The sequence below is a fragment of the Rhinoderma darwinii genome, chromosome 1, assembly GCF_050947455.1.
Source record: "Rhinoderma darwinii isolate aRhiDar2 chromosome 1, aRhiDar2.hap1, whole genome shotgun sequence".
Lineage (NCBI taxonomy): Eukaryota > Metazoa > Chordata > Amphibia > Anura > Rhinodermatidae > Rhinoderma > Rhinoderma darwinii.
The window spans coordinates 284,575,183-284,587,982 of record NC_134687.1 but is presented as its reverse complement, the minus strand read 5'-3'; the positions used below and the strand labels follow the sequence as shown (position 1 = coordinate 284,587,982).

At 42.3% G+C, this 12,800-nt stretch overlaps 1 protein-coding gene across 2 annotated transcripts in view; it reads left to right on the top strand.

Moving 5' to 3' along the window:
* The window catches only part of LOC142761393 (protein mono-ADP-ribosyltransferase PARP14-like), a 91,506-nt gene that overhangs the window by 43,493 nt on the left and 35,213 nt on the right, over window positions 1–12,800 (top strand). For both annotated transcript variants that reach the window (XM_075864588.1, XM_075864582.1), the window contains exons 6-7: window positions 5,177–5,401; window positions 6,767–6,833. In XM_075864588.1, coding sequence (XP_075720703.1) covers window positions 5,177–5,401; window positions 6,767–6,833 — 292 coding nt within the window. The remainder of the gene's footprint in view (window positions 1–5,176; window positions 5,402–6,766; window positions 6,834–12,800) is intronic.

Below are 12,800 nucleotides of genomic sequence, written 5' to 3'. Positions count from 1 at the left end.
AGATGAGGCCTCACTTATGCTTTGTAAAGTGGTAATATTACATCCCTGTCCCGAGAGTCCATGCCTCTTTTAATACATGACAATATCTTGCTGGCCTTAGAAGCAGCTGATTGACATTGCATGCTGTTATTTAGTCTATGAGCTACAAATACATCCAGGTCCGAACCCTAGGGTACACCACTTATAACCGGTGACTATTCAAAGTAGGAATCATTGACCACAAATTTCTGGATACGATTCTATTACAAACTATACGTTCTAAACCTGTAGTTCTTAATTTACCCATTAGGCGTCTATGAGGGACAGTGTCAAATGCCTTTGCAAAGTCCAAAAACACTATAGCCACAGCGGCCCCTCTGTCTAGACTTCTGCTCACCTCTTCATAAAAACAAATCAGGTCAGTTTGCCAACTTCTGTCCTTAGTAAATCTGTGCTGGTTATCACTTGTAATACTATTTTCTGTCACATCCTCCAGTATATAGTCCTTTAAATAGTAACTGTCGTTTCATAAAACTTTTGAAATGTCATAGTGACATGTCAGAGGTTTTGATCGGTAAAGGTAAGTAAGTACACATCTGTATACTGTTTATATGAGGTTTAAATCCCAAATTTTTCTATTAGGCCCCATGTACATGACCGTAGTTTTCATCTGTAATCACGAATCAAATTGTGGATCCATTTATTTCTATTGATCACGGACACCTTTCAGTATATTTACGGATGTGTGTCCATGCCGTAGAAATTATCCACAAAATATAGAACATTCCCTATTTTTTGTCCAAAATTGCAGAAGTCTATGGGAGGTTCCACAATGGAGGTGGATCCGTAGCCATCCATAATTGCGGAAGCATTGCTATGCGACGCCAGGGGATTCCCTAAGATTCCTCCCTGTTTTAGTCAGGCTACTGGAGGCATCGTTTTAACTGGCAGTTTTACATTCTCCCAACCTTTGAGTGGCTTCGTTCCGTGCACCTGCACACTGACATCTATGTAGGGAGAGGTAACTGACATATGACTGACACAGTTAGGGTATGCACACGGCTTATTTTCGGCAGTTTTTCAGTCCAAAAATGGCCAAAAAATCTTAAGCAGAACGCCTCCAAACATCTGCCTATTGATTTCAATGGAAAAAACAGCGTTCTGTTCCGACGGGGCGATTTTTTACAAGGCCGTTTTGAAAAACGGGCGCATTAAAAAACGACCGCGAAAAAGTGCATGATAGGATTATATATAGGGCCCAGCAGACAGTATCACACATGATGGGATTAGATACACTAGCTCAGCAAACAGTATCACACATGATAGGATTAGATATAGGGCCCAGCAGACAGTATCACACATGATTGGATTAGATACAGTAGCTCAGCAGACAGTATCACACATGATAGGATTAGATACAGTGGCTCAGCAGACAGTATCACACATGATTGGATTAGATATAGGGCCCAGCTCGCTGACATTGCAGCTCCAGCGCTGTACCCAGGAAAGTTACGAATAATAATTGTTTTGCTTTTTTATGTGATACTAATTATTATTGTGTGTTTGTGTTTTTTTACAAGTTCCTTTGTTGGACTACTTCGGATTCGAGGACTACTTCAATGACAGCGTTTTTTTATTCTCAATAAAATGGTTAATGGGGGTTGTGTTTTTTTATTTCAATAAAATATTTTTTCTATGTGCTTGTATTTTTTTTAAACTTTATTATTACCGCCTTAGTAATAGCTGCTGGCTGATTGACGACGTCCATTACTAAGGCGGGCTTAATGTTAGCAGGTGCTGAGGCTAACACTAACCCCCATTATTACCCCGGTACCCACCGCCACCAGGGGTACTGGGAAGAGCCGGGTACAAACCAGTACTCGACCATCTGTAGTGATGGCCGGGCACCGGGGCGGCCGCAGGCTGGTATCATTAGGCTGGGGAAGGCCAAAAACAGTGGCCCTTCCCACCCTGGTAATGCTGCCTGCTGCTGCTGTGTTGTATCTGGCTGGTTATGAAAATTGGGGGGGGGACCCCACATCGTTCTTTCCAATTATTTTTTATTTTATTTTTTTTAAATGACGTGGGGTCCCCCCCATTTTTCATAACCAGCCAGATACAATAAAGCAGCAGCAGGCAGCATTACCAGGATGGGAAGGGCCACTGTTACTGGCCTTTCCCAGCCTGGTAATACCAGCCTGCGGCCGCCCCATTGCCCGGCAATCACTACAGATGGTCAAGTACTCGATCGTACCCGGCTCTTTCCAGCACCCCTGGTGGCGGTGGGTACCAGAGCAATAATGGGGGATAGTGTTAGCTTCTGCACCGGCTAACACTAAGCCCCGCCTTAGCAATGGACGCGGTCAATCAGTCGGCGGCCATTACTAAGGCGGTAGTAATATAGTTTAAAAAAAACCTCAAAGACATAGAAAAAATATTTTATTGAAATACAAAAAACCCACACAACCCTCTGTAAAGGATCTGACAGGCACAGCTTCGGGGTTAACGCCCATAGATAATCAGTCTGCACCTGCCTCTATGTCTGTGAGATTGACTCCATCTTCCACCACTCAGGGTGGCAGGCTTAGGAGTGGGAGAACCTATCGCAGCCTGGCCAGACGGAGCTAGCTCCCGCCCTCTGTCTATTTATACCTGCCTTTCCTGTTCCTCCTTTGCTTGTGACTCTTCTCTGCTGGTTTCCTGGCCCTGCTGCAGCTTCTGTACTATTTGACCCTGCTTCATATGACCCTGGCTTACTGACTACTCTTCTGCTCTGCGTTTGGTACCTCGTACACTCCTGGTTTGACGCTGGCTTTACTGACTACGCTCCTGCTCTGCGTTTGGTACCTCGTACACTCTTGGTTTGACTCGGCTCGTTCACCACTCTTGTTGCTCACGGTGTTGCCGTGGGCAACTGCCCCGTTTCCCTTTGTTCTGTGTTTCCTTGTCTGGTTGTCTGTCGTGCACTTACTGAGTGTAGGGACTGTCGCCCAGTTGTACCCCGTCGCCTAGGGTGGGTCGTTGCAAGTAGGCAGGGACTGAGTGGCGGGTAGATTAGGGCTCACTTGTCTGTTTCCCTATCCCTGTCATTACACCCTCATTAACCATTTTATTGATAATAATAAAAGCCATTATCGAAGTAGTCCTGGAATCCGACGTAGTCCAACAACCGAACCTGTAAGAAAACACACAAAAAACGATTAGTAACACATGTGTTAGGCTTAGATACAGGGCCCAAGTGTGATACTATCTGTGGGACCCTGTATCTAAGCCTACCACAAAGTAGGCTTAGATACAGGGTCCAGCAGACAGTATTCTTATACAGTATAAGATTACTGTGTGCTGGGGCCCTGTATCTAAACCTACCGTGTGGTAGGCTTAAATACAGGGCCCATCAGACAGGATCACACATGGGCCATGTATCTAAGCCTACCATGTGATTGGCTTAGATACAGGGCCCAGCAGACAGCATCATACAATCTGTGACCCTGTCTCATGGGCCCTCTAAGCCTGCTACATCGTAGGCTTAAAGGGGTTGTCCAGTCCCTAAACATTGACGGCGTATCCTCAGGATAGGCCATCAATAGCTGATGTGTCGGGGTCCGTCTCCCGGGACCCGCCAATCAGCTGTTTTGAAGGGGCCGCAACACTCGTACGAGAGCTGCTTCCCCTTTATTTCCCTTACTCGCTCACACTGTGAATCTCCGACACGGATTCACAGTGTGTGCAAGTAACCGGAATGAAGGGGAAGCAGCTGTTGTACGAGCGCTGCGGCCCCTTAAAAACAGCTGATTGGCTGGCTCCCGGGTGTCGGACCCCGCCAATCAGCTTCAGCAGACAGGGATATTAATCTTACCCTCCTCTTCAGCCGCGGCGGAAGTTCTGTCCTGACTCTATCCAGGATCACAATGTTGTGCGCAGTGCACAGCGCTGTGACGTCAGGACTTCCGCTGCGCTCCTGAACCATGAAGGTAAGTACTGTCAGTTACTATAGTAACAGGGGCCCGCGACCCGAGTTACTATAGTAACTTTTTATTGATGTGGTGCTGGGGGCCACGGGCCCCCTGGCTTCGGGGCCCGGTCGCAATACGACCACTGCGACCCCTATCGCTACGCCACTGTATGCCACTGACTGGCTGTAACAACCACTTTTAAGGCCAGTTTCACACGAGCATAATACGCAAGTGTATTATGGCCACAAATCCTGGCCCGACTGCGGGTATGATGACCAGAACTAGCAGCCTCATAGATCCATATGACGCTGTTAGTTTGGGTCATCAGACCCGCAATCGGGGCACGATTTTGTCCGTAATACGGGCGCAGAAATGTGCCGCTATTAAACTTGTGTGAAGCTGGCCTAAATGTAATCTGTAATCCAGACAAATCTGGCAATTTTTACAGGAATCGAATATTTTTGCAATTGTTCGTACATGTTATTTAGGTGAAGTACATTCAATCACATCAATGAAAGGCCAAAGGACTAGAAAAAGAGAACAAATGAATTGTAATATATTAGGTTTTAATAATCCAATGCAAACTCCATGTCTTTGTACCACACCTATGCTAATCCTAGACATTATTTATTTCCTTTATATGGATTTTTAAACAAAATTGTGGAGTACAATGTACAGAAACAAATAAAAAATAGAAAAGAAAATCAAATGGGCTAATCTCTGTCTAATATAACAATTAACCTCTAGGTGGCAACACAGGATAATTAAAGGCACAGCAAACAGAAAAATATAGACATGTAAAAAAAGATTTGTAGTACATTTCAACCTATATACAGTACATCAATGTACCCTGACACACATAGCTTTTATGTTCTCTCCATATGCCTGAAAAAGCCAGAGTATAAATATTCAAAAAAACATGGGACCCGTGGCATATGGTATTGATTTAGGAAGTCACTAAAAAGCAGTAACAATTCATAAAGCTCCAGAAGCTTAAATAACAGGGCTTTAACACTCATGAGGGACTTTAAGGATAACGGTTACCGTGAAGAGCGTGTAGAGCACAATGATTGTTTTTGTGCAAAAACAGAAGGTGGGGTCCGAAAGACCAGGTTAGGGTCGAAGAATTCAGCACCTCGAACTTCTGCTGTGTAATTGTGGCCATCCTACTGGATAACGTAGTACTTATAGGCTGACTATGGATTGAATTCTAAAGATTAATCACAAAGCATTATCTTTTGCAGGCTCTGAAATCAGGACTTTCCAAAACTCTTAACTATTGTCAAGCTAAGAAGTTGCATTCTGTGGCTATGTCAATTATAGGTCCTGGAATAAAACTTAGTTTCCCCCCTGAGGCAGCAGCAAGTATAATTGGAGAAGAAGTGACATCCTTTGTGGAAAGAGAACCAAACACAAGTGTGAAGAAAATTGAGCTTGTGATTCCCGCAAGTAATAAAAGTCTTTTCTATGTAAGTTATGGCTGTAATGTAATATTTATTGTTTGTTTTTATTTCCCCATTACATGGTATAGTGTAAGTGAGTATGTCAAAACTAAAGCAAGGAGATGATGCCGATGTAAAGTTTATTAGAATTGTGCTGGAAATTTATTAAAAACAACCCTTTAGGCTCCCTCTTAGGGTATGTGCACACACAAAACAAAAAACGTCTGAAAATAAGGAGCTGTTTTCAAGGGAAAATACGGAGCTGTTTTCAAGGGAAAATACGGAGCTGTTTTCAAGGGAAAACAGCTCCTGATTTTCAGCTGTTTTTTATTCAAAGTGGCGTTTTTCGCTGCATTTTTTACGGCCTATGAAAAAGAGTCTATGAAAAACGGCTCCAAAAACGGCTGAAGAAGTGACATGCACTTCTTTTTCACGGCTGTTTTTTTACGTGGCCGTTTTGAAAAACGGGCGCGTAAAAAACGCCCTATCGGAACAGAACACCGTTTTCCCATTGAAATCAATGGTCAGATGTTTAGAGGCGTTCTGCTTCCGATTTTTCAGCTGTTCTTCGGGACGTTTACTGCCCGAAAAACGTCTGAAAACACTCCGTGTGTACATACCCTAACAAAAGCCGCTTTTAAAAGGCAGTATTTGGTCAGTATTTTGCTTCAGTATTTGTAAGCCAAAACCATGATATATATATATATATATATAAAAAAGCAGACGATTGGAGCAGCACTGTGAACAAATGCCTGGGCTGGTGCAAAGCTTCAAAAATAAAGTAGTGACCTCTCCTTAAGTGTTAGATATCCAAAAAAGAGAACGTGAAGCAGCACTCAAATAAAGTGAATTTATTCATCCAACATGGAACCACAACGTTTCACCTCCTCTATGAAGGCATTTTATTGAAAATGCCTTCACAGAGGAGGTGAAACATTGTGGTTCCATGTTGGATGAATAAATTCACTTTATTTGAGTGCTGCTTCACGTTCTCTTTTTTTGAGATATATATATATATATATATATATATATATATACACGCACACACATACAGGTTTTTTTTACATATATATTGGGGCTATTGCTCCCCTGGTGTTTTGACACCTTAGTGACGCTCCTGGCTGCTAGTGCTGCATCGTTCGGTCACTTAGGATACCCAGCGATGCAGCTGAAAGCTGCGGACCGTCGGCTATGAGAACAAGTTGGGGGTAGGGCCCATGAAGGACTTTTGCACCAGTGCCCATGAGCCTTTAGCTGCGTCCCTGTTCAGAGGGACATTCAAACAACAAAGTGACATCCTGGAGAGAATTGCAATTTCTTTAGGAATAATTGCAGTAAATTGTTATGAATGTTAATTTCTATTAATGTTATAATATTTCTCTATTCTATTAGGTTTGTAGCGAAAAACTGTTGGAAATGAATTTAGATGACCGAATTCAATTGTGCAATGAAGACGGGGGTAAAAGTTTATTTAATTTATTAAAGCTTATGATTACAATGACTAAATTTATCCCCCTACTGATTATCCCGAGCTTTGCTTGTTAAGGAAACAGGAAAAGGACAATGCTATTTAGATTGTGCACAGCTCGGGGCAGTCGTGTGACTGCACAGCAGGGGTGTGATTTCATTTTTTAACAGGCTCTCTAATTTTCCGCCAAATTATAAGTGGCTAGGGAAGGGGGAGTGTTGCGGTGTGTCGTGCGAGGTAAAATTATTACAACTATAGTAATCAAATAAAACAATTACAATATTTTATATACACTATATATTAATGTGGAGTCTAAACAAATATTTTTGTATGTATCAGTAATATTCTAGAAACTTTCCAAACTTGTGTGGCTCCCTGTCCAGAATGTTTAACTACTGTATATTGCCACACTAAGTATATAATTACAAAAGCATACATACATACCTACCCACCCACACTTGTTATATTAAACTCACCCATTACATATAGACCTATATGTGCACATTCAGTACCCTAAGCGTGCTCAGCTCTTTTAGTTAGACTTCGCAGTGTGAGAAGGGTGAAGATCAGTGCGGCGTGTGCAGCACGCCACGGCAGATCTCCCAGCTATTTGGCACAACCCCCAAATACAAAAGTTTAGTGTACAAATACAGTATCAGATTCAAGCTAAATTCATAAATACGGTGCCAGAATCAAGCTCAGTACATAAATACGGCACCAGAACAAAGCTCGGTACATAGGTACAAATACAGAACCAAGCTTAGTACATAAATACAGCATTAAAACTGAGCTCTGGAAATATATACAGTACAGCACCAGCATAGTACCGAGATTATTTGCAAATTCAGTTTAACCCCTACCATATAAGTTTGTACGATGTAAAACTAGAAACTCCCAGTATGACCTGAACAATGGTAAAAATATGCTGAGATTTGCATAAAAAAGAATGATACCACCCATCTTGCTGCAGATCATACAGTTAATACAGTACTGATCAGCCACAGGAAGAATAAACATTTACATTCAGTGACTTACAGGTGACGTCTCCTTAGATTCTTGCCATTTTTATTCTCCTTTCTACTCCGTCCGGTCCAGACCTCCATGATTACTTCTGGTCATGACCTGTTTCTGCAGAATTTATGTCTACGGCTCCTACACATCTGCACCTATAATCGAGAACAAAATCCTCATGGTGCCACAAACTGTGTCCCTGAATATAATTGCACCATACACTGTGCACCTAAAAACACTGCCACACACTGCGCCCCTGAATACAATTGTGTAACAGACTGAGAAATGAAGCACCACACAGTGCCCCATACAAAAATTCATATTAACTAAATGCCCGAAGGCAAAAGGAGCCCTATCTTGCCAACTACTTATGAACAATAATAAATAAAATAAGAAAAAACTTTATTAATACTATTGTAAGCAATTAAACAACCCACAATTATTAAAATTATCAATGTCAGCTGCTAGAAGGTGAATTCCTGGGCGCAATGCCTGTGAGATAGCTATCACTAGCACAATTCTATCTTATCCAAATATTGCAATTGGAGTCTACGGCTGCAGAACGCTAAATCTCCACTATCTAATAGAGGCAATTGTATCTTGCGGCTGGGCGCTGTATTAAAATAGTTAGCTCTCCGACATGTTTCGCTACATATATAGTGTCTTCAGGGTTTTCCGGGGCTAATAATGGCGCGCTGCAAACATCTCCTTATTTTTTAAACGTGGAGGGTAGTACACCTGGATGTGTCCCTCTGGTTAGCCAATTGTAATTGTTAACGGTGTTCAAGCCACTCACTAGCGTGATGGACATGTAAATTGACCTATCAGAGGTCATACCAGCTAGCCAATACTCTGTTTGAAATGGTGCATGCCCGCAATTGAGGAAAAAACGAACGAGCGTCTAAGTATAGAGACGCAAAAGTACTTTGACATTTTTAAAGCTCAAGATGTTGTGCATGCGCTGGGACTTAGTCCCTGAGATGGAAATGTATACAAAGCAAAGTGTAGATGTCATGACTGAGTAAAAAAGGTACCCAGCGTCTATTTGTGGAATTTCTAGGATACTGCTGAGTGTATAGCTGAGTGTATGGCGCATGCCCAGGGACTCAGGTTTTGTATCTAAGTATAGGGTTCAAATAAATACGTGTGGTCAGGCACTTGGTTACCAAGTAAAACATACAATACATATCCTAGGGCTATGACCAAGAGAAACTATTTGTATCATTTAAATAGCACCATGAGTGAAATTAAATGGAAAGGGGGAAATTGGCCATCAAGGCTCATGGTTCGATATTCACATTCGATTTTCATGTGTAAATACAGTAGTAAAAAAGGCGTTTTGTAAATTGGACTTTTCCTCATCCTCCTCCACCATTATACCGAGATTATTTCTGAGAGGGCAAACACTCTTCCCATGAGATATATATTTTTCACAGGACATAGAGGCTTTTAAAAATGTCCCATTTAGTTTTTGTACTTGAATTCTTTAGTGACACAAAGATAGGGCCAAGATCAATTTTGGAGAGTATGTGGCTGTATAGGCAGTTTGAACCAACCTAAATAGGGAAAATATTATAAGACACATTTGAGTAATATTTGTGATTTTCTTTTGCATACTGATGTGCACATGGTGAAAACTAAGCACGATGGGTAATATTTATCAATATTACGGTAAGATGCATCATTTTAAAAGACAGAAAAAGTTATGCCATTTGCACCAAATTCAAAATGGTGCACAGAATATGATAATTGATTTGATTTAGCGCAACTCGCTAGATATATTGACACTTTTTCTTATGTTGATCAAGGCTTGAGTACTTTACACCAAATTTTGCACTTTTTGCAATATTTTTCTGCATTGTCTTTTATGTTCCTTCAGCAAAGAACAAACACTATTGGCTTAATTTAAAAAAATTTCAACAGATAAACTGGCCGTATTGCTCATAGCAACGAATTACAGTGCAACTATAATTTTTCCTGAGTTGTTTAAAAAATGAACACTGAGTTATGATTGATTGCCACAGGCAACAAGACCAGTCTTTCTGTTAGGCTACACACAGTTTGGATGCACCCCTCATTTTTAGAAGAAATAACAGAGGAAGGGCACAACGTAGAGTTCTAATAAAAGATTCTCCAGAATTGTTATTCCATTAGTAATACAATTATTTAATACAACTGACAGGTCAGGAGAGGTGACGGGTCCTCTTTAATCCTGTTCACATGTGCTTTGGAGGCTCAGTTAGTGGCCTCTGACTCAGATCCGGCCCAAAATACCAAAAACAAGAGCACAGTATTCTGTGCTATTCTTCCCGGTAAAACGACGGACAACATGATGGAAACTCCGCGGAACCCATTATAGTCAATGGGCTCCTTCGGGCGCTGATGTTGTCCACCAACTATATTTTCGTTGTTCTGCTCCTCTGACGGAGCAATCGTGTAGCGTCCATGGCCGCGGGCCGTCGGGTTTACTCACCTTCTGACGCTCGCAGCCATTGATCACTGAGCGCTGGCTCGCATCTTCTTCCTAGGAGACGCCAGCGCTCACTTCCGCTCCGGTCCGCTGTGTCCCGTAGGGTGCCAGGTCTTAAAGGGCCAGCGCGTGCACATGTTGACAATCATCGTAATCAACTGCAATGATTTCCTGGACTATAAGAAGGGCTCTGCCCTTCTGATCCTTGCCTGAGCATTGTTAGTGTATCCCATGTCTGTCTTGCAAATGGTCCCTTAGTGTTTTCCCGTTCCAGTTGTTACCCGTGCCCTGTTACATGTTCCTGTATCCCGTGCTGTTTTCTTGTTCCTGTGCCTATTAGTGTTGGAGTCGTATCTACTGCACCTGCTGTCGTTTGCCACATTCTGTATAATCTGCCACGTCCTGTGTCATCAGCCACATCCTGTGTCATCTGCCACCTCCAGTGCCATCTTCCACGTTCAGTGTGATCCGCGACGTCTGGCGCAACGTGCTGCACCTACTGTCATCTGCCACGTCCAGTGTCATCTTCCAGTGTGATTTGCCGCATCTGGCATAACCTGCTGCACCCACCTCCATCCGTGCCAAAGCCTCGCCCACTGTCTGGACTATTCAGGTAGCCTAGTGCGGGACTTTGTATTGCTGGGGTGCTCTGTGGTTTGGCCAGCTGCCTCCCCGCTACGGCGGTGCAACCTAGTGGGTCCACATACCTACAGACCGTGACAAATGGAAACACCAAACGCAGATATGAACAGGCCCTTACTTTGCTTATTCAGAATATAACAGAATTATATGGCCATCTGCCATTCACTACCTAATTTTCTGTATATCCTTTAACCCCTTGGTGATAACTGACATTCTACTACATCAGATTTATGCCATCACAACATGGTGCCGCCTGAAGAGCTGAGCCTGTACCATACACGGCTCAGCTGTAGCGGTCAATAGCTCTGTCCCATGATCGTCCCCTCCCCTGTGACAAAATCTCAGGATCGATTGTCATAGCAGCCGGAGGGCTGTTGGAGGCCTCCAGATCTCCCTTTTGTAATCTATTATTAAGCCTTGCCTAGAGCACAGATAAAGGCAATACACTGCAATACATAAGTATTGCATGAGCGATCCGTCAATCGAATGTTTAACCCCTTGGATGGAAAAATGAAAAAGTTATGGCTCTCAGAACATGGCGACACAAAAGATTTTTTAATTTAGCAAATAGTTAGTTTTTTTTTTAAATGGTAAAACATAAAACAAAACATATAAATTTGGTATCACTGTAATAGTATGAACCTGTAGAATAAGGTGATAGATGCCGGAAAAACAAACCCCACAAAAAATTACGTAATCGCTGATTTTTGCCCATTTCACCCCACAAATATTTTTTTTTTCAGCTTCCCAGTACATTATGCGGTACAATAAATGCTGCCACGAAAAACTACAACTTGCACTGCAAAAACAAACCCTCATATGGCTATATAGACAGAAAAATAAAAAAATTATAGCTTTTGGAATGTGGGGAGGAAAAAACAAAAGTGAAAATCCGAAAAATGGCTAAAGGAGGGAAGTGGTTAAAGGGGTTGTCCAGTCATAAGAAATTTATGACCTATCCTTAGGATAGGCCATCAATATCTGATTGGTTGCGGTCCGACTACCGGCACCCCCTCCGATCAGCTGTTTTCAAGGGGCCGCGGCGCTCTTACGAGTGCTGCCTCACCTACATTATTGTCAGTGCTTGTACTGTGAATTGCCAACACACTTGTAACAGCGTTTCAGAGTATTACAGCCTTCTCCCATTCACTTGAATGTGAGAAGGCAGTAATACTGTGAACCGCCGCTACAAGTGTGTCGGCGATTCACAGTACGAGGAGATAAGGAAGGGGGGGAGCGGCCCCTTCAAAACAATAATATTACACATGCCCAAGCCTAATTTATGTATTCTTTGTATTCCTACTAAAAGTAAAGAATAAATGTGTATGGCTATATATATTTTGGCCAAGCACATTGTACAATATCCCTATATAGCTCAAGAATATTTTAAGAATATTCTATATAAAAGAAGCACTTGACCGACCTAAGCTCATTCAGCATAACAGACCAAGTTGTCTGAATGTTTTCTTAAAAGGAGTAGTTCCTTTGAATGTCTAATTGGGTTTCTGTCTGTTCTTCAGCTTTCCTAGCAATACAGGCATATCCCACACTATACTCCCTAATGCCCTCTCCTTACATAGATAGTAGTGTAACTTTCAAATGTTGTGGTGCAATTTTAAAAAGTCTGGATATCATGCTTGCAGTGAAGGGTTGCTGGAGCATTATCATAAATGGCAACCTGCATTTGCATCTCTCTTAACTGATGTATCCCTTCACTAGTTGTTTTCCTTTCTTCTCTGTCTTCTTCAATGTCTCTAGTGTCAGCCCATGCAAATTTGACAGCCTTTACTTGTCACTTATTAGGGAAAGGGCACTTGGCACCCAAGAAGTTTCCT